Source organism: Trachymyrmex cornetzi, unplaced genomic scaffold, assembly GCF_001594075.2.
Source record: "Trachymyrmex cornetzi isolate Tcor2-1 unplaced genomic scaffold, Tcor1.1 scaffold81, whole genome shotgun sequence".
Lineage (NCBI taxonomy): Eukaryota > Metazoa > Arthropoda > Insecta > Hymenoptera > Formicidae > Trachymyrmex > Trachymyrmex cornetzi.
In genome coordinates, this window is record NW_017300147.1 from 488,986 (window position 1) to 508,402 (window position 19,417).

Genomic DNA, 19,417 nt, shown 5'->3' on the forward strand with positions numbered 1-19,417 from the left:
AAATTGATAGTTATAAAGACATTAAGCGAAAACGCAATTTCTTGGAACAAAAAGATACATCGAAAGGAATATGTTGAGCCTGTTGATCACAACATGACTTTACAAAATGGATAAACATTAAGAAACTTAAGCTATATTAGCTCTCATCATAGTGAAAAACGATTTGATGATCATGCCGTTCGTCGAGAGACTTTCGACTCGACGTCACGCAGCTGTATAATTCGCAGCACCCGGCAAGGTTAATATAATGATAATGTCTGCTGATCGTTAATACACGGCTCTTCGCTTCGAATATATAGTTAATCAGCAGCGATTATTCTACCGCGGATGAGACCTGTGCCTTTCACGCTCCATGTAAAAACAGCGGTGTAAGAACGGCGGTGAGTAATGATAAACGGAACGCGACGGTGATCGTACGATCGCTAACGATCTTGCGCGAGTATCAGTAAGGTCGGAAGGGCCCGCACTTGCGTAAGCGAGATCATGATCAACTGTCTGTTGTTTCTTTCACCACGGTTAAGATTCAACAGTTATCGTGCGACGACCGTCGTTCATCGACAAAAATCTGTGAGTTGTATCGGACAAGTCGCCAAATACGGACATAAAAAATTTTGTAAATGTCTGACGAAACTAACCGCCTTTTGTAATTTTATTTAATAATGTTTATTCGATGTACCTGTGGAAGATTGGAGGGAAAGAATTGTTACTGGCCGTATCGTCTTCGAGTGCGGGACAGGACCAATTTTTAGAAGAAGAAGAAGAAGAAGAAGTAAAAGTCTACTACCTCGTTATCATTCCACAAGTGTCGCTTCTTCGAGTGAAACTTGAGAAGAATATAGACGTTTCAGACATATAAGTGAAATTTGCGAACAGACCTTCGTTAAAATTCGAGCACCCGACGACGCGATCAACGTGACGATTCTAAGAAAGCATGAAAGCTTTCTCGCCCGTTGTAGCAAGGGAGAGCCTGCTGGCGCGAGGCAATTATAATTAAAAGTGCGTATTGTTCAGCCGGATCTCACGAGTCTTCTTCCGGGCGTTTTCTCACGATGTTCCGCGGACGGTCCTTCATCCGTGATCTACATCCTTCGGAAGATCCGAGTGAAATTACGATTGTTTGGAGTTAGAAAAGCTTTGCACAGAATTCGCTAGTCGAATAGCATCGACCATACGAGTCGTAGACATCAACACTTTCTAAACATCAACACATGCCTTCCGTTAAAAGTCTATCCCCTAACTTTATCATGGAGAGAGAAGTATCCGATACCGAAGGAGTGTTCTCCAGGAGACTACTCAGCAACTGGGCCGAATTGCCGACGACGTTGAGACGTCGACAAAAACATCGTCCGGATATCCTGAATCAATTCACCGATTACTCCGAGTCTTCGGAGAATGAATTTCACAAGTTTGAACCAAAGTCTTTCAGCAACGTGCAGCGAATCGTACGTCGTTCCGAATTCTTGCGCAAATTCGAGTTTACCGATCTTGCCCAAAAAGACGTTTCGGATCCTCGAAAGGATCCGAGGGAACGCAGACCAACGCCCGAGAGTCTATTCGGTCGTTTAGATGAAGGTTATTGGAGGCACTATGAAAAGATACAAGACACAAAAGTAGCTTATCGGAAGAAAGGTAACTTTATAGGCAGGAATCTCTCCGATGACGACCGCAAGACAAACTCTCCCGATAGTCTTCTGGTGAAGTCTTCTGAGTCTGAATTGAGCAGCGATGAGTACGGGTACACCGATGATTCTGGTGCGTTTCTGGAACAGGCATCTCATTCGGACCGACAATGCAAAGGGAAGAGAAACGGTTTCATCAAATTCTTCGCGAAAGACGGCAGTAAAGAAAAAAAAAAGCTAGACTCTGAACATTTGGACGTAAACAAGAACATTAAACAAATCTCGGAACCCTTCAAGAAAGAATCCTTTGGCCAACAAAAGTTCGAATACGAAAACATTCCTAGAATAGACATGTCCAAGTTGGACCAGAAAACTTTTCTGCATCCAGTTATGCGAGCGAACGATCATCAGCCGACTATTGAGCAACTCAGGCTCGAGGAAGGTTGCGAATTGAGAAATTTCAAGAATATGGCAGCCTTGAAAAATATTCAAGAAAAGAAGCCGCTTCAGCAGAAAGACGAGGAACAACCAAGGACGAACGATAATTTGATTCAGGAGTTGTACGACGGCGAGCAGATTATCGTGCGGACTAACGGTGAACGCAAGCTAGCGAAGATGGAGACTATCACTGAGGAAAACGCGGATAGCAACAAGCTGAGCGTTCGGGAAATATTGAAGAGATTCGAGGAGCTCAGGACGCAAACCGATGCAACGACAACGTGCAATGACGAAATGCAGAATGAAGACAAAACGAGCGACAAGACGCTCAATACCATACAGGAGACCTTGAAGAAATTAGACGAGAAAGTCAAGAGCTATCAGGTCGCGTATTCCATTTGTCACGTTTATTATTAACTAAGAATCTGAGCGTTTAAAGCTCCAACACGCGGGACAAATTAAATCAAATAGACTGTTAAATGAAATCAAATGGAGCGGGAATGTCTCACATATTATAGTAAACAGTTAATAGGCTCAGGTATGTGCAGCGAGGTGTAAGTAAAAAAAACTTACATTAATCAGGCGATGTAACGGTACTTGACTTTTCTTGAGCTGAGAGGCAACTCGCATAAATTTCTAATAAACATCTTATGATGTCTTGAACTGTTTTATTATTTAACTACGAGGAAAAGAAATTATTAATTATTCCAATTACTGCCTTTGAATAATTTCAAAAATGATCATTTATGTCATAATTTTTGAACATGTATCACCGAGCAATCAGTCGAATTTTTATAAAATGTTTATTTTTGCAAATTTATATAAATATACATTCTCTTTGCAGTAATTTATATGGTAATAAAAATGACGAGGGTCTTTCGCAGGGCAATGTTTAATTTATTTTGCTCTGCCTCTACTCATTAGAAAATTACTATCTATTCAACAACTTCCCGATTGTCGTCGTGTAATACATGGTCCGTTTTCGCAATAGGTATTTGTCTCGTATGTATTTCTTCGCCTACCTAAACCCCGCCGTTTGCATCGTACTTCGCACCTCTTTACGTCACAGTTATGCCTCGATAATAACAGTAGTCGCCGCGGAAATCATTAGACCGTTGCGCTTATTATCTGTCGCAATATGGCTTACTTGAACGCGCAGCGACCGCATCCACGTCTTACGTCGTGCCTCGATCGGTGCATTAAACGATTATGTAGGTCAGGGTCGACGTCTGCTTATCCCGCTCGCGCATTCTCGCCAATTTCAAAGTATCGATATACTCGGTGTCATCGTGCGACCATTACACCTCTGCCTGAAATCGCAATCTTCCGACATTCCGTCAACGATTACAGTTTGAGTTTCCAACAAAATTATTTTCATATCTGTATCCAGCAAAATTGTTTTTCCAATGCTGTATTCCAAAATTTACCACCAGTGTTGAAAATCTATAATGCGTGTAAACTACAGATTTTTAGCGCTGACAGTGAATTTTGGAACACCACTTATGTGTATAGAGTACGATCTAAAATTAGTAAAATTGAACGATTATAAAATTGGTTACCCGCTTGTTTCCGCATAAACCATTGCGATGTGTGTCATAAAGAATTAGCACGTTTCTAGGCTTGATACTCGTTATCAAGTTTATTAACTGTACGGCTTTATCCCCGGTTCTACTGGATTTCTCTTGCAAAAGTCATCTAATATCGATTTTTTTTCATTTTCTTCTAAATGGATTGATACGAGTAGCTCTACCTGTTGGCTATCGTGTTGGCATCAATGAACTATTTCCATTTGACATCCGTCAGCGATCGTAATCGATCTTTTCTTCCTACTAGAAAAAGAGAGAGAGGGAGAAACTTTGTGTAACATGCGAGGTATCGAGTTTCTACCAGATATCGAAGAAGCCATCCTCTCGTAGGTATACACGAGGATATTAAGAAACGCAGGATGCAATCACCTACTTTCCGTCGTATATCTTCGTAATCAACGAAAGCGGAGAGGAGCTAAAAAGAGTGACCCGGTGCCTCTTTCGCCGAAGCGTTCGGTATCCGCTCGACGGCGCGGCGGTTGTGGCGGAAGTGGCAGTTAATTTATATAGGCGTCGCGCACGCCTCCTTGCTTTTTCCATCTCTTTGCGCGACGAGGACCTGAAAAGAAGGAAACGCCTACACCTGATCAGGTCGTGTCATACCGCATTCCTGTACCAGATTGCGATACACGATCGGTACGGCGTGCGGCCGGGGGAGGAGAACTCGTTTACTTGCGTGTTAAGATCGATCGCGTTTCGTATCGTACCGTATCATCGGGGAAAAGAGGAAATGCGAGCGGCGCGGAAACAGAGAAATGGAGAAATAGAGAAATAGAGAAGCGCGAAGAATGAATTCGCTTGCCAGCTCGTAAATGAGATTGCTCCTCGCGATTACCCGATGCGCCTCGAGCAATGTAAAACGCTTGAATCGCATCCCTGTAGACTCTTAAAAAACTATCTGTTGCTAACATCGAAGATTTATAAGAGAAGTTACGAGCGATGAGTGTAAACGTAGACAATATACAGGATATTCTGGGATCTTAAGCCGTAATTGCACCAACAATTGTGCGATTGGCGATTACTTTTCAACCAATCAGAGCAAAGCAGTCGCCGATTGCTTTGTTGTAATTGAAAAGTAATTGCCAATTATAATCGCGCAATCGCTAGTGTGATTAGGCTTTAGAGACAAACTTCCAGGGTTGGGAAATAATACGTTACTTGTAACAAAATTACATAATTATAGAGTTACTTTTTTTCAGTAACTGTAAATTAACTTTGTTTCTTTCTTTCCGTCTATAATTATAACTTAATTACATTTTTTTTATAATCAGTAAATAATTTAATAGTTGCTTTATATTTATATCAAACTTATTCCTCAACATATGAACTGACCAAAAAGAAGTGCTCAATCAACCATCAGTGATTATTCCTTGTGATTGAAATATATCTCTATCCCTGATAAAATCATCAAAGTCACACTCTGTAAATGTCTGTATTAAGAACTAGGAGCCTTGTAGTACGTGAACGCGTTTTAATATTGATTCGATAATTTTAATTTTACGTGACTGCGTTTTCAACGTGTGAATTGCTTGTTTGTTTTGCAGATCGATCAGAAATCACATCTACAGAGGATCAATCATCATGAGAATCACGTGTCCCAAATCACTAAGACGATTCAGTCGCAGGCAAATCACACGAATCACAGTCAGCCCCACAATCATTCCAATCACGTCATTTCCGAGCATGAGAATCACATACCGATCAGTCGCGTGCCCAATCACGTGTCGGTTGTCAACCAAGCGAACCATCAGAAAAACCTACAAAACCAGCGATTGAGTCCGAGCCAGGAATGGCGGCAACCGGATGACAATGTTCGACTCCAGGAGGACGGCATCTACGAGAGCGGACCGGTGGTATCGAATGACGGCAAACATTCGCTCTTGCAGTACGCCATGCTGAATTTCCGTCAAAGCACAGAAAAGTGAGTCAATATTCTCGATATAATTTACGCAGCATATATGTTTGTAATAGAGAATGTGCGGATATTGGAGGAATCAAGATCGATTCAGTCTCAGAACATCAGTTTTATTTAAAGAATGCAAGTACTGTTAACATTGCAATCTGAACTACTAAACAATTCTAAAAGTCACATTCGTTACTTCATTGTTATAATTAAAAACGTACTGTTAATATTGCAATCTGAACTACTAAACAATTCTAAAAGTCACATTCGTTACTTCATTGTTATAATTAAAAAAAAAAATCTAATCTGAATAAAAATTTGTCTAGTATCGAAAAATCGCGACGAGATGAGACATCCGATTTCAAATATGTTCCCTCCTTTCTAAATTCTGCTCAGTATCAAATGCATGCGTAAACTCGGCGATCATATGGAAATGAATGCGAAACAACTATTAATGGTGTTACGCAAGCGAATCGTGTTGAGAAAGCATAACGCCGCGCGACATTATTTCGATCATGTACCGCGGTGTCTCCTTTTCCCGTGTCATTTCTGGTTCCGTACTCGTACCGAGGAACCGACAGCCTTGTCCAATGTCCAATCTTGTTCGCGCGCGATGCGAGTGAGCGAACGAATTTAACGAACATGTCGTGTGCATCTGGCAGATTCGAGATGTTAAAGACCGCGGATGGATCGATCAGCGGATCCCTTAAGGTGATCGAGTCGCTGAAGAGCAAGAAGAAAAACAAGAAGAGTAAAGGACAACAAGATGGCGCCGAGTGGACTTGGAAGGAACAAGTGGACCTCGTTAAATACTCCACCGTTCCCATCGAGCAGAGTCTGCTCAGGCTGGATGCTGATCTGAGTGTTTTAGCCGTGGAATGCTTTCTGTGTCTGATGAGATACATGGGAGACCAACCATTGCCGCCTGAAACCAGTGAAGTCAAGTGCGTCTACACCATCCTTATGGTAAGAGTAGAGTCATGGCATACAGAAAAATGTAAGCAGAGTAAGACGTAAGCGATAAGCGAATCAGATAATCATAGTAGAAAACATAAAACAGTAACGTAAGCAGTAACAAAGAAAAAAACGTTGATTTTTTTTACTGCTTACATCCTGCTTAAAATTTGTATACAGTAACCTTTTCATTTCGAGCTAAATCAAAATTATTCCCATTTTATTTTCGGATGTTGACTGATGAGAGACCTGAGTAAACACCTAAAGCTCGAAATTAGTTTTGGAGAATATTAGAAATACTTATAAAGGTAAAGCAATAATCATTTCTTTACACGAAACACTGCTGATGCTATCAAAGCAAGACAATTGGCCTCAAGGTCCGTCCGCGTGTTGCCAGCGATGACAACAATGATGAGGTTGCCGTTAAAAAACATTGCGATCCGTGCGCGTTTATTCGCCACGCCTCCTTAACTTTACGTATCCGCTCGACTCGCGCGAACTTGCACAATGATGCAACTACCAAGATGCGCTAGCGTTAAGGCCGCGACACAGACTTTTGCATAATAAGTCCGGATCTACAATAGAAGTCGTAGAGTCTTAAGTCATAGAAAATTAACCAATCACAGTAGAATATGAGGAGAATAATCGACTATGATTGGTCAATTTTCTACGACTTGAGACCCTACGACTGCTACGACTTCTATTGTAGACCCCGCATAAGCATAATGCATAGTGCATAAGAGAATCAACCAATCGAAATTCTTCTTTTCCATGGGATGGGAGGAAAGGAAAGATTCTGATTAGTTGATTCGTTTATGCACTATGCATTATGCTTTATGCAAAAGTCTGTCGCGGCCTTTAACAAGAATTCTGGTAACGTTGCGTATGTCTAGTGAATATAACTAGAAGTTTTGTAGATCCAATTGAAAAACAGATCCTTATAGTATAATCTACCAAACGGTCTAGTCATAAAATTTCGAGTCCTGTTATAACCAGAAATTCTGCTAGATTTAACCAAAATGCATTTAACCATATACATCTTGTTGATATAATCGAACCATTTTTCTCAGTGTAGAAAACAAAAAGTATTCCGTATTTTTCTGAGTCATTTTTGCATATACAGCTGTTTCTTCGTAGATTTATCTTTGAAAGGTATCTCAGCTCAGGTAAGAAACGGAACTTGACGATTATCTGTTATTATCCATCATTATCTTTGTCTTCTCACGCTAATTTTAGCCATCTATTCTTTCCTTCGTGCTGAAGGACACGGTTTTCCTAACGAAACCATATCTTTGTGCGTGTCCACAGCATTGTCACAAATATGAGCAGCTGCGTGACGAGGTTTATTGCCAGCTGATGAAACAGACTACCAATAATAAGAGCCCGAATCCAGAGAGCTGTCAGCGTGGTTGGCGCATCTTCAGCATCATCGCCGCCTACTTCACGTGCAGCGAGGGCCTCCGACCCTACCTGACAAAGTACCTTGAAACGGCGGCGTACGATAAGCGTCGCGCTTACCACGGTACCGCGATGGTGTGCCTGCAGAACCTGCGAAAAACCGTCAAGTACGGTGGGCGCAAGAACGTACCCAGCGTGGAGGAGATCATGGCGATTAGCGCGGGCAGGAACGCGAAGAGACAAATCTACCGGCTGCCTGGCGGCACCGAGCGGGTCATTAACACCAAATGCACGACTGTCGTGCAGGATGTTATTGAGGAGATGTGCAACGTCATCTCCGTGAGAAACCCACACGAGATGGACGAGTTCTCGCTGTACTGCATCGTCGACGGCGACGCGTTCACCATGCCATTGGCCAGAGACGAGTACGTCCTGGATGTAACAACGGAGCTCCAGAAAAACCACCAAGTGTTCTACTTAATATTTTGCAGGTATAGTGATTTGTATATTCTGTTGCTACCAGAATCTGTTCAGAACTGTAGAATATTACCTCTACAAGCATTACATTTTCAATAGTATTTGATATAAACTAATAAGTATAATATAATGAATAATTTTTATGTTACCGTAAAATTATGTCCAAAAAGTGCAGAAATGTTCAAAAATGTCTCCGTTAGAGATTTGAAAATATCTTTTTTTTTTTTTAATCTTTTCAGATCTGTTTGGTACTATCCTCTACGGCTGGATGCAGCATTGTATATAGAAGTCGTATTTAATCAAATTGCTCCCGATTATCTAGAAGGACTTTTACTAGTTTTACCTGGAGAACATTTACCTCAGGAAATAATTGTGAGTAACATCTGCCTGGAGCTCGGTCGACAATAAACGATCCATTAATGACACATGTGTTTTATAGTATGACATGGCGCAAATAGCGGCGCTGTTGCACAGAGCGGCCGACATGACGCACGAACCTGCGACGAAGGAGATTAAATATCTGTTGCCAAAAACAGCGCTCAGCTTGAGAGAGCCCAGGCCGCAACAATGGTCGAACATGGTTCAGCAAGCCTGGAACAACGTTCAGCACTCTTCGGCGGCTATTTGCAAGGCGCAAGTGCTCGGTGAGTTGACTTTAAATCGAAACCACATTTTACTAGAAAATCGTTTATTCTTTTAACTTATTTTATTGCAACAAATGACGTACGTAACAATATCCTACTAAAACATTTCTCATAATTTTTCACACTTTTAAGAATTTTTCTCTTTTAAATTTATAGAGAGAGAGAGAGAGAGAGAGAGAAATTATAAAATTATATATAGATATTTAAAATTATATGAATTTTTTAAATTAATTTCTTAAAACCCACTAATTATTTTTACGTTTAAAAAATTGTTTATCTTATACTGCACACAAACATATAACTGATAAAAGATGTTTTACACTTTCTTTAAATTTGCTTTAATATCTTTAATATACAAATAAAAACTTAAACAATAACAATTTACAAAACTGTCGTTTAAGAAAATGATAAAAATTGTCATTGATAAATATATTAAATACATGTGTACGCATTTTCTTTTTCTTTAGAAATATTGTCCAAGTGGCCACTTTTCGGGTCAAGTTTCTTCGCGGTGAAGAGGGTGCCCGAGGGCAAGGAAAAGGGCGCCGATCATATTCTCGCTCTCAATCGACATGGAGTGCATTTCATAGATTTAATCACGCATGTAAGTAGTTTTCCGTTTCTTAAGATGCTCAACTTTTCTCACGTAACGGCATCTTCCTCTTTGTATAATTCAATCGTCTGGCATCTTTCAGGAGACACTGTACCATTATCCCTACTCCGAAGTGATCTCCACTAGGAAGGTCAAGTCCGAAGAAGGCACGCTCTACCTCGACATGAAGTGCGGCAATTTGATGCAACAGCGTATCACTAGACTTCAGACGGAGCAGGCCCATGAAATCTCTCGCCTCATCAGGCAGTATATCACTATGGAGCAAAGGACGTCTAATGCTCAAGGTGGAGCCGGCATCGGGCTCGGCATGAGATAAGCTTCCTCGCGATAACGCGGCGTTCTTCCTTCGCGACCAATATCTGATCCGGATTAGTCAATTTTCAAGATGGTAATCAAGTTAAGTCCTTGATTAATGTACTGTAACGTAGTGAGGTGTAACGCCGCGAGTGTAGCCAACATAAATTACGGTATTGTTCTTAACGTGGCCTGCGTGAGACACCGACTTTGAGATTCAAGCTACATCGGGTACCAAGTAGGATAAGTCCGCTCCAATGTACCGGTTCTTGTTCTAATGGACGATGGTGCAGTTAATCCGTCATCAGGGATATTTGTAGAATGCGCTGAAAGGAAGGATTGTAAAGAAGAAAAACGAATGCTCAAAGTATCTAAATTGTCCACATCGTATGACTTGAAATGATGGATTTGTATAGCATTTATTTATATGTTTTAAGAAGTTCATAAACAAAAACATTGACAAGAGAGGAATAAACACAAATAGAAGTCACATCCATCGTGGCGGTGTAATATTAACACTAATATTAACACACGCCTTGATGAGTGTTGAACAGATGACTAACCATGCAACGATTATATGTTATCATCAGATTAATAGTAATTGTACGTATATGCATATAGGAGTACGAGATGTGAACAAAAATATTAACTTTATATTGAAATTTTTACGTGTAAAAAAGATGTATTATTCCTTTCCGATTTTTATCTCGTAATCCCAACTATCGCACAGGTCTGCGAAGTAAACTCTCAAAATTCTTAAACTCTTAAAGATAGCGGATATATGAACTATAATGAAAACAACCGAAAGACACTTATAAAGTTCCGAAATTATCGCAGTCCTGTGATACAGATAGCTCTCTGTCCTTCTAATTTATTTATATACATTTATATATTAACTATATTTAAGTATAAATGCATTGTGGCATCTAGCACGTGTGCCTGGTACATGATGATTAAGTCCAAAATTTACTGCTTTATTGTCTAAAATTTGCGTTTGAGTCGAATTAAGTGAATATTGTATTATGTACAGTAGGTTACTAAAAAGTTGCAACACTTTTTTATAATTTAGAATGCACAAAAGCTATGACCATGTTCATATATTAGCCAGTACTGAAAATCTATAGTTCCCGTTACGTATACTATAGTGTACTGACAACTGACAGTAATATGCGGCCTATCATGACCGCTCACATACATTCAGAGATAATCATTTGCATCCTCAAAATTTTTACACATTCCAAAAAAAACCATTGAAAAAAATGTTGTAACCTTTTAATAATCAACTATAAGGAAGCATTTATACTGGCCGTAATCGTATGCCGTAATTTATAAGAATTGATCAATCACGTTCGAGTATTCCCCTCTCATTCGACTGTAAGAAGGGAATACATACGGTTACGGCCAATAGAAACGCTTCCTAAGTTTATAAGAAAGTTTCTATTCAACTTTAACTTAAATGTAGAATACTTTGGTTTTTGTTTGAGTGTAATGTTTTTGGACTTAATGAATTTTGTTTCACGATTGTTGCATATTATTGCATATATAAAAATCTTATAAAATATCGAAGAGTATATATAATATCAACCAGGGTGTTTACTACTTGGAGAAACTTTTTCAAAGAATTTTCAGGGAATTTTCCTTTCATCTTTGAAAAGCAGATTTTCATAAAATTTTGTTGATAGTCGGGGAAATCCTTGGATATTCACTTTTAAATTTAAATTATGTTTTAAAGTTAAATTCTCTTTTTGAAAACATTATTTCTTTCATTATTTTTCTTAGTGATACTAAATGCCGACAATCGGTTAGCGATAAATATGGCATACATTACGTACGTACTCGTGTTTTTATTTTAAAAAATCAGGACGACAGTGAAAGAAAATATAGCAGAAAGAAATAGCTCACTGCAGTGAGCCTTCCCTATATTTATCTCATAGATTTTGCATTTTTAATTGTAAAAAACGGATACATACACAGTCTCATGAGAAATCCTTATCTTTTACTAATCTACTATTATGTAGTTTGTGTTATTTGCACTCGAATTTATTTCAAAGTTGCATTAAAAAAAATTCTCTAATTTTTCCTAGAATGTTAAATAAAAATACCTGAAAACAGTCCAGGAATTATCAGGGAATCTTTTTTAACATTTAAGATTTCAGTAAACACCCTGTCAACGATTGTTATATCTTGCTTTAATCCTTTCATGGCTAAATTATTTCTGAAAATAAAATTCACAAATTACAGACATAGCAGAATATAGATATTTGTAAGATTAGTGAAGAAAAACCATTTGAAAAATTTTAATGACTAATTTTACTAATTAGAGAAAAAAAAATTAATATTCTTACTAGACTTGGTCAATAAATTTTTAATTAGAAAAAGGACCGAAAGTATCCGCGTGTGCATGAAAGGATTAAATTCTAGAGTGTTCCGGGCTAGGTTTCGGTGTGCTCGACTTAACGTCTTGCGGCCAGTTACTTGCAGTATGCCGGACGTATCCTGGATCGGTTGGTGAATACGGTGAATACGGTGTCCTTGCGGTTTGCGTGCCGGTAGTTTTCAGTACACCAAAATATTGTTCCAGCATCTCAATATCATCCTTGGATCTTCTAGATCGAAAATCTCTAGGCGGAGGTGGTACGTTAAAGGACACATCGCGATGGTGACTTCTCAGGATTCCAGATGAACCGCGCATTCTAACGGGTACGTTGTCGTATTGGCTGTTGTCCGAATATCTGCTCGTCGTTCAAACAAAATTATGTTTAAGAACTGACACTCTGTGCGTCATACATCTTGAATCATAACGTCGGAAACAAGGAAGCGAACGATTCTGACGACTCACGTCCGTACAAGTGTGATATTATATTACAGAAATTATATAAAGAATTCTAAGAAAAATTTTCACTAGGGTAGGGCCCTGAATGCGTTCTCCATTTATAAAAAATAATTTGAAAATTACTTGTACGAGCGACAAGAATCGTTTTCGTGGTTCTGACAGCGTGATCCAAGATGGCTAACGCGTAGACATTGCCGACGCTTAAATGAAGTTTCCGAACCAAGGACACGATGGGTCTCCGGACGCAAGAAATCACCTGTTGTAGTTGTCGAGTTCCTCCTCGACGTCACGTTCAACCTTCATAATCTTCACGCTTGGATTGACGATTCTCGCAAAGACTGGATCTCCCTTTTCGTATTCCGTCGGGAACCGCGGTGTATCGATTTCGTCGACCGGCCGCTGATAGATGTCACGGCTCTTGTACATTATCCTGGACTCTTCGATCCTGCGATCAGGGTCGTGCAGGATGGCACGTGGCACCTCGATCTCTCGGTACCGTTGCGAGTCACGTAAAGCACGGCCATTCTCGAAATTCTGCGCGTGCTCTCTTAGCTCTTGATCATCGCGAAGTTCACGATCGCCTTGGATGTCCTGCGGACGTGTACCGGATGATTCCTGCTGCGATCGTGCGGGATCAGAGCGACGATCGTCTGCCTTTTGGAAAGCTTCGTTCACACGACCCTCCTCATCCTCGGGTATTTTAACGATGGTTGATGGTTTTGACTTCTTCGTATCCTCGGTGGTCACCACCGGCGTTACCTGATGCTTCCCTATTTTGAAACGTATCATTTTTTAAGATAAATAAAGGTAATAATTTAGAATAGCTACCTCACCTCCGATTTTAATAAAATTTTCACTCAAAACGAAAGAATCCGACAGTGGCAATCGGCCCCACGAACCGAGATATTAAGCATTAAAATTTCACGACTATTGAAGTAGGAAATCTATCACACAGACTTAATACAGCGCTATATACATTCGTGTGACACTTTTTTTCGATGGTTTTCGAAATATGCAAAATTTTTTGGAGTTGGGCAATTTAAAGCTGTGAATAGTTTCTTACATGTATAATATGTACGTATAATACGTATAAAAAGAATTATACGTATGACATGGTACTATACGTATAAAAATGTATAACACGTTATGTTTAATACATTCCCGCAACCTTGCTATCTATGGATGCGTGTAAAGCCTAGACTTGTGTCCACGATGCTAGAAATCAGTCCAAGACCTCGGATGAAGAAAGAATTGACCAATCGCATTGTCATTAACCAAACTGTTAAATGTGGTTTGTTAATTCTCTTACAATCCGAATTTAATAAAATACAAAAAAAATAAAATAATTAAGAAATAATATAATAAATATCATATTAAAATCAAATTTTAGAAAAAGTTAGTAATCTAATAATTTTTCTAACAATCGTACCCAAATCTTTCTCGATGATTCGTGCTTGGTCCTGCTTGTTCTTCGTACGAGGCGGGCTCATCAGCAGATCTCCGATGAACACCAATGCCGTGAGCAAGCAGAGCGCTCCTAAAACCGCGGCATTGTCAACTAGATCCTCAGGGACGCTGTCGATAGAAGCCAGCGACAAGGCGCCGACTATCCCGAAGAGGATCACACCCAGTCCGAGCAGGAAAAATTCCTGAGATTCAATCGGGCTTGTTAAATCCGTTATTTCCTGCATGATTTTAACGTCGATGCGATCTGTTTACGCCTAGCGCAGCCGATTGATTATGCATAAAAATTATTACTCGACCTTGCGGGCAAAAGAAAAAAACAATAAGAAAAAGGATATAATGAGTGTTTGGCGCGTATTACGAAGGCTGTTCAGGGCTGTTGAATGCAGAACGCGATGCGCATGCCACTGGTTTTCGTTGGATTTATTTATTAGAAGCGAGCAAGAAATCTACGCATTATGCAGTCCACTCAAGATCGGCTAGACCCAGCCTCAATTATGACTCATCAAATGAGTTACGTTACGTGTCGCGACCGACCAAGGTTGTGATCACGTGCACCCGTGCACGGCGTGGCAGGATTGGCAGGGCGAGCCCCGCTCTCGTCTAAGGAGAATATTCCTATCCTTGGCCCCCTCAATGACACCTTCGCGTCGCGCTACCGATTTTCTCACGCGCGCCATCGCGATCGTCGCGATTTACGCGGTATATATTTTCGCATCGCAGACCAACCTCGGAATAAATTAAGAATGCCTGGGAAGGATCCCGGCGTGACGTCGAAGCGAGTCCTGCTCCCGCCATCGTGCCGCTCTTCTGCGTTACACGTGGAAATTCTACAGGGGTTATGGTTATCTTCGCGGCGAAACGGTTTTGCTCTTCCTCACAGAGGATGACTTTGCGAAACGTATAATATTATACCGATAGTAGAAGCCGATAAAGAACAGGAATAAATCTTATGTTATTACATAAATAACTTCAGTTCTGTCATTTTTATAAATATGAGAAGCGCTTGTAAACTTTCTTTTTTTTTTTTTTTTTTTTAGACAAAGATGAAACTCTCCTAAAGATAAGTTCTTCATATTTATATGCTTTTAGCTTAGAATTTGTTTAAAAAAAGGAGAAATGTAATTTATGTAATAAGGTAGAGGACTGAAGATACTTATGTAATAAGATTTATTTCGTTGGGAGATATTTTTATGCGTATAAGAGTGAAAATTGAGCTAATCTGAAAAAAAAAGAGTGGCTTAATTTTTAATCTTCATAGTGAGATCATACAGGACGCACCCTGTGTGATACACATCGAATCTCTTGTCTCGGATAGTTTATGTCAACTTTCTCTTTTTTAGACGAAGACATATTGTATATATATGTATATTAATGCTTCATCTATCAGACAAAAAAGACAACTTTTACTTTATCCAAAATTGATTTCCTCTTCGAAAATATTCCGCGAATATTTTCTGTCTTTTTTTTTATATTCGTAAAAAAGTCATTCTCCTAATCTCTCCATACAATCGAGAGCCATTTTGGTTCCGTTGACGGTATTACGAAACGCAGTTACAACGCATTCCTCGCATGAGAAAAGGAAAGCAATTACCGTCTTTCGACCGTGGAGTTCCCCGGTAGCCGCAGCGATCAAAAGACCCGTCGTTATGATGATATATCCGCCACAAGTCGCTGTTGCGAGGGCAGCGCCTGAAATACACGGAAATCGGGAAATGAGTGTGTCGCGCGAGTCGCGATCCTCGGCATGCGAGAGCGCCAGGATCCGGATGTCTGAATCATTCAAGTTAGGCACCTATGCTGCCCCACGTCACATTGTTCAACAGCGACCACTCCCTGCTGCGATTCCTCAAGTAATGGAACACCCTTCGACTCTCATCGTCCGTCACTCTAAGCGCCACGACGCAGGCGATGCACAGGAGCTGCAATCCAACGCGCGCGTGTACGATTTTTTTTCTTAACCTTATTATAACACCACAATGATGTTAGACAATTATACATATAATAACCATCTTCGAGGGTTTCAAACTAATATCGTTTCGAAATATTTAATGTTGAGACCCACGACACACACGGCTTATTTTCTAATTCCTCAGATATGATGTCAGAGAATTACGTATAGTAATAACTCTATTAAAAGTTACTTAAAAATTATTTGAATAAACAATATTTTTATTCAATGACATATTGATACAGTTCATTTACTATATACTATATATTTTGGCTATTATTTTTTATTATAATGCTTCAGCTTGAAAAATAAAAGCAAAAATCTCAACGATTTACGCAAAGTCTCATTATGATGCAGAGATATATTAGTGGTTCTGTAAATAAAGAAATAAATTTTATTCATAGATCAAACAACTAATGTCTGTGCATCATAAAACTTTTACACAAATAATCTTGTTTACTGGATTATTGTACAAAAAAAAGAGATTTTTATAGTTATTTCTTCGTGTAAGTATTATAACAAAATAAAATATGTAATAGTATAATATACAGTAGATAATTAAAACGTCAAAGGCTTCGAAAATCGATATCATTTCGTTAAAATATTTATTTATAAAGTTTGAGCTAGCATAATACAGAAGATATCTCACGCGATTCATTGCTCTAAACCTCTAAACTCGTTAGACTATGCGAGATTCAGGACCTTCAATTTTGTAAAAAAAAAAAACTGCTTCCTTGGCGAATTATATAGCACGAATAGTAAACAATAATTCAAATTCATATGCACTATTCGCAAATATCAAATTGCATACAAATAACAAATTGCGAATTTCAAACTGTCTCGAATCCTGATGAAAATTTTTCTTAAAACTTCATACGTATAACTTTTTGGAATTTTTACGTAAATTTAGGATTTTTCAGAATTTGTGAATAATTTTATTACTTTTGAAAAAATTTCTTAAATTTTTTTACGAATTAAAACACCTCAGAAGTGTAGAGAAAGTCTTACGTCTTACATTTTATTACAAAATTACACAAGTACGTATAAAATTTGCAATATTCAGAGATTGCATATTCCATAATTTCTGATAAAATCTTATAAAATTTGAAAAGTTTAAAGTATTTTTTCAGAAATCATAGAGAATAAGAAATTTTATAAATCTTAGAATATATCAGAATTCACGTTGAAAAATTCTAATAAAAAATATAAACATTATTAAATGTGTTTTGATTCGTATAAAAATTTTCATCATGAACGTCGCGTATAGTCTGACATACCATTATCATGAATTGTTAAATAAGTCATTATACAAATGTTTTAGCATATTGCTATGATAAGTGCATAAATCTTAATTAAATTTAGCAGATTTTTTATACTTAATTTTCGTTCTAAAAGCAGAATTAAAAATAAATAGAGAATTAAATGAGTTAATTTAGTCAACTAGTATACATACTAGAAGGCTCTACAACACTTGAAATCTGGATGCAATGAAATTCTATTTATTAGTGAACGCCAAATAAATAAATATCAAATGCAAATATCAATCGCGAAATTAAGCTTTTCGTGCCAACGACAAATTAAAGATATATCTACGTACCACTTCAACTATTCTGATGAACACCTTTCGGTTCCACATGATTGGCATGATGCGGAGATCACTAAAGGCGCACTATCAGGCAAACAAGTAAAGGTACGGAGAACAAGGGGCCGTTTGCGAAAGTGTCGTCTCTTTTCGGCGAAGCATTACGTGATTTCTCAGGCTATTAACAAACCGTTCTCATTTTCTTTTGAAACGCTACTAGTCGCGTTAACAATTGGTTTTTGTCGAGAGGATATATCACATTGACTATATAGGGACTAAAAATTTATTTATATCCAGAGGCGATATATTCTCGACAAACATATAAATATAAATAAATAAATAATAAAAGCAAATATGCATAAATAAAAATAAATAATAAATAAATTATTTATACAAATTTCTTCTATATATGTGAAATAAGCTTTTAATTATAAGTATTTAATTGTCAGATTTATACGACTACTTTTTTAAAATTTATGAGAAGGAAAACATTCTGCACGAAAAATAAAATTTAAATGAAATAGAAACTGAAAAGTCGTAACGTCTGCAGATATAACGACGGATGCACTTAAGGTTATAAATATCAACGAATTTCTTTTCACTTTTTCGAGATTATTTATAACCGTCAACTATTAAAAAGTGTAATTTTTTTTTAAGTAGTTTGTTAGTTTACGTTACGCTCTGAACATTCTATCGTTATCGCACTATGCGTCCTAGTTCAATAATAGAAACCAGTATATTTATCACCTGTAATAGTCGAGCACGGCGTAACGCGAAAAACCAGGGCTTCGCGTCGCGACGCGCTCGAGCAACGACTGAGAAGATACATATAGCGAAGGCGCACTGGACGCCCAGGTTGGCGGCACCGTGTGTCATGTAATAAGGATTGCCTGCATGCGAACGACACAAGTAACAATGCTATTATCACACAGTGCAATGGCGCAGGACGATGCGAACCTCCGGATATATGTGTCACGGAAAGGCTCGTCGCGCACACCTCGTAAGTCGTACCTTGAACCCGTTCGCAACATGCTAAATCTCGTTACTTCTCGTTACTTCTTCGACACTCCTCGACACTTTACACGTTTACACCTCGCGAGAAAAGACGAAGCGCGATTTCAATCTCTCGATGATTCTCAACAATTTCCGTGGAAAACATAAGCAACACGTACACGCTTCAACTTGTCAGAAATTTTATTTTTAATATTTTAATATAGGGCACAAGAGAGAGAGAGAGAGAGAGAGAGAGAGAGAGACAAAGAGATTTCTAACGAATAAATATAAGTTCAAAATTAAAAGTTTATGAGTTACAAATTTTCCTGAATTAAAAAATAAATGATGGCAAATATAAAATGTGATATATAAAAAATTATATAAATTTCTAAATTAAATACATAAAATAAATGTATGGGTAATAAACTTTTATATAAATTAAAACATTATATATATAACTACATATATTACTAATCAGATTAACAAAAAAATTGTTCTTTACATGTACATGTCTTTAGGGTATATGCTCGGGATAAGGTTATCCGCAACTTATCTGTGAAAGTGAAGAAATTGGGCATTAGTATAATTTACAATTAAGGAGATTGTCAGGGCGTAAAACACATGTATTAATATTTATGTTTCAAACATAAGATAAATGAAAGTTGTGT

At 38.3% G+C, this 19,417-nt stretch overlaps 2 protein-coding genes across 5 annotated transcripts in view; one reads left to right on the forward strand and one right to left on the reverse strand.

Annotated features, from left to right (window-relative positions):
* Myo10A (unconventional myosin 10A) overlaps positions 1–9,956 on the forward strand; it is a 45,649-nt gene extending 35,693 nt beyond the window's left edge. Inside the window, exons 28-34 of the mRNA XM_018519064.1 lie at positions 5,188–5,564; positions 6,209–6,512; positions 7,809–8,389; positions 8,615–8,747; positions 8,815–9,019; positions 9,487–9,623; positions 9,715–9,956. Of these exons, the coding sequence (XP_018374566.1) occupies positions 5,188–5,564; positions 6,209–6,512; positions 7,809–8,389; positions 8,615–8,747; positions 8,815–9,019; positions 9,487–9,623; positions 9,715–9,948 (1,971 nt within the window). The 3' untranslated portion in view covers positions 9,949–9,956. The remainder of the gene's footprint in view (positions 1–5,187; positions 5,565–6,208; positions 6,513–7,808; positions 8,390–8,614; positions 8,748–8,814; positions 9,020–9,486; positions 9,624–9,714) is intronic.
* A 176-nt stretch (positions 9,957–10,132) lies between these two features.
* LOC108768589 (uncharacterized) lies at positions 10,133–18,642 on the reverse strand. 4 transcript variants are annotated; one of them, XM_018519065.1, is made up of 8 exons: positions 18,504–18,642; positions 17,772–17,843; positions 16,019–16,145; positions 15,818–15,915; positions 14,189–14,408; positions 13,016–13,529; positions 12,402–12,658; positions 10,133–10,252 (listed from the first exon to the last, which is right to left on the reverse strand). In XM_018519065.1, exons 1-8 carry the CDS (start codon positions 18,630–18,632, stop codon positions 10,149–10,151), a joined length of 1,521 nt encoding a protein of 506 aa, XP_018374567.1. In that variant the 5' UTR covers positions 18,633–18,642; the 3' UTR covers positions 10,133–10,148. The 4 variants fall into 4 exon arrangements, with proteins under 4 accessions (XP_018374567.1, XP_018374569.1, XP_018374571.1 ...); XM_018519067.1 differs by having other exon boundaries at positions 17,772–17,934; positions 18,504–18,566; XM_018519069.1 differs by lacking the exon at positions 18,504–18,642 and having other exon boundaries at positions 17,772–18,065.
* Positions 18,643–19,417: the final 775 nt, after the last annotated feature.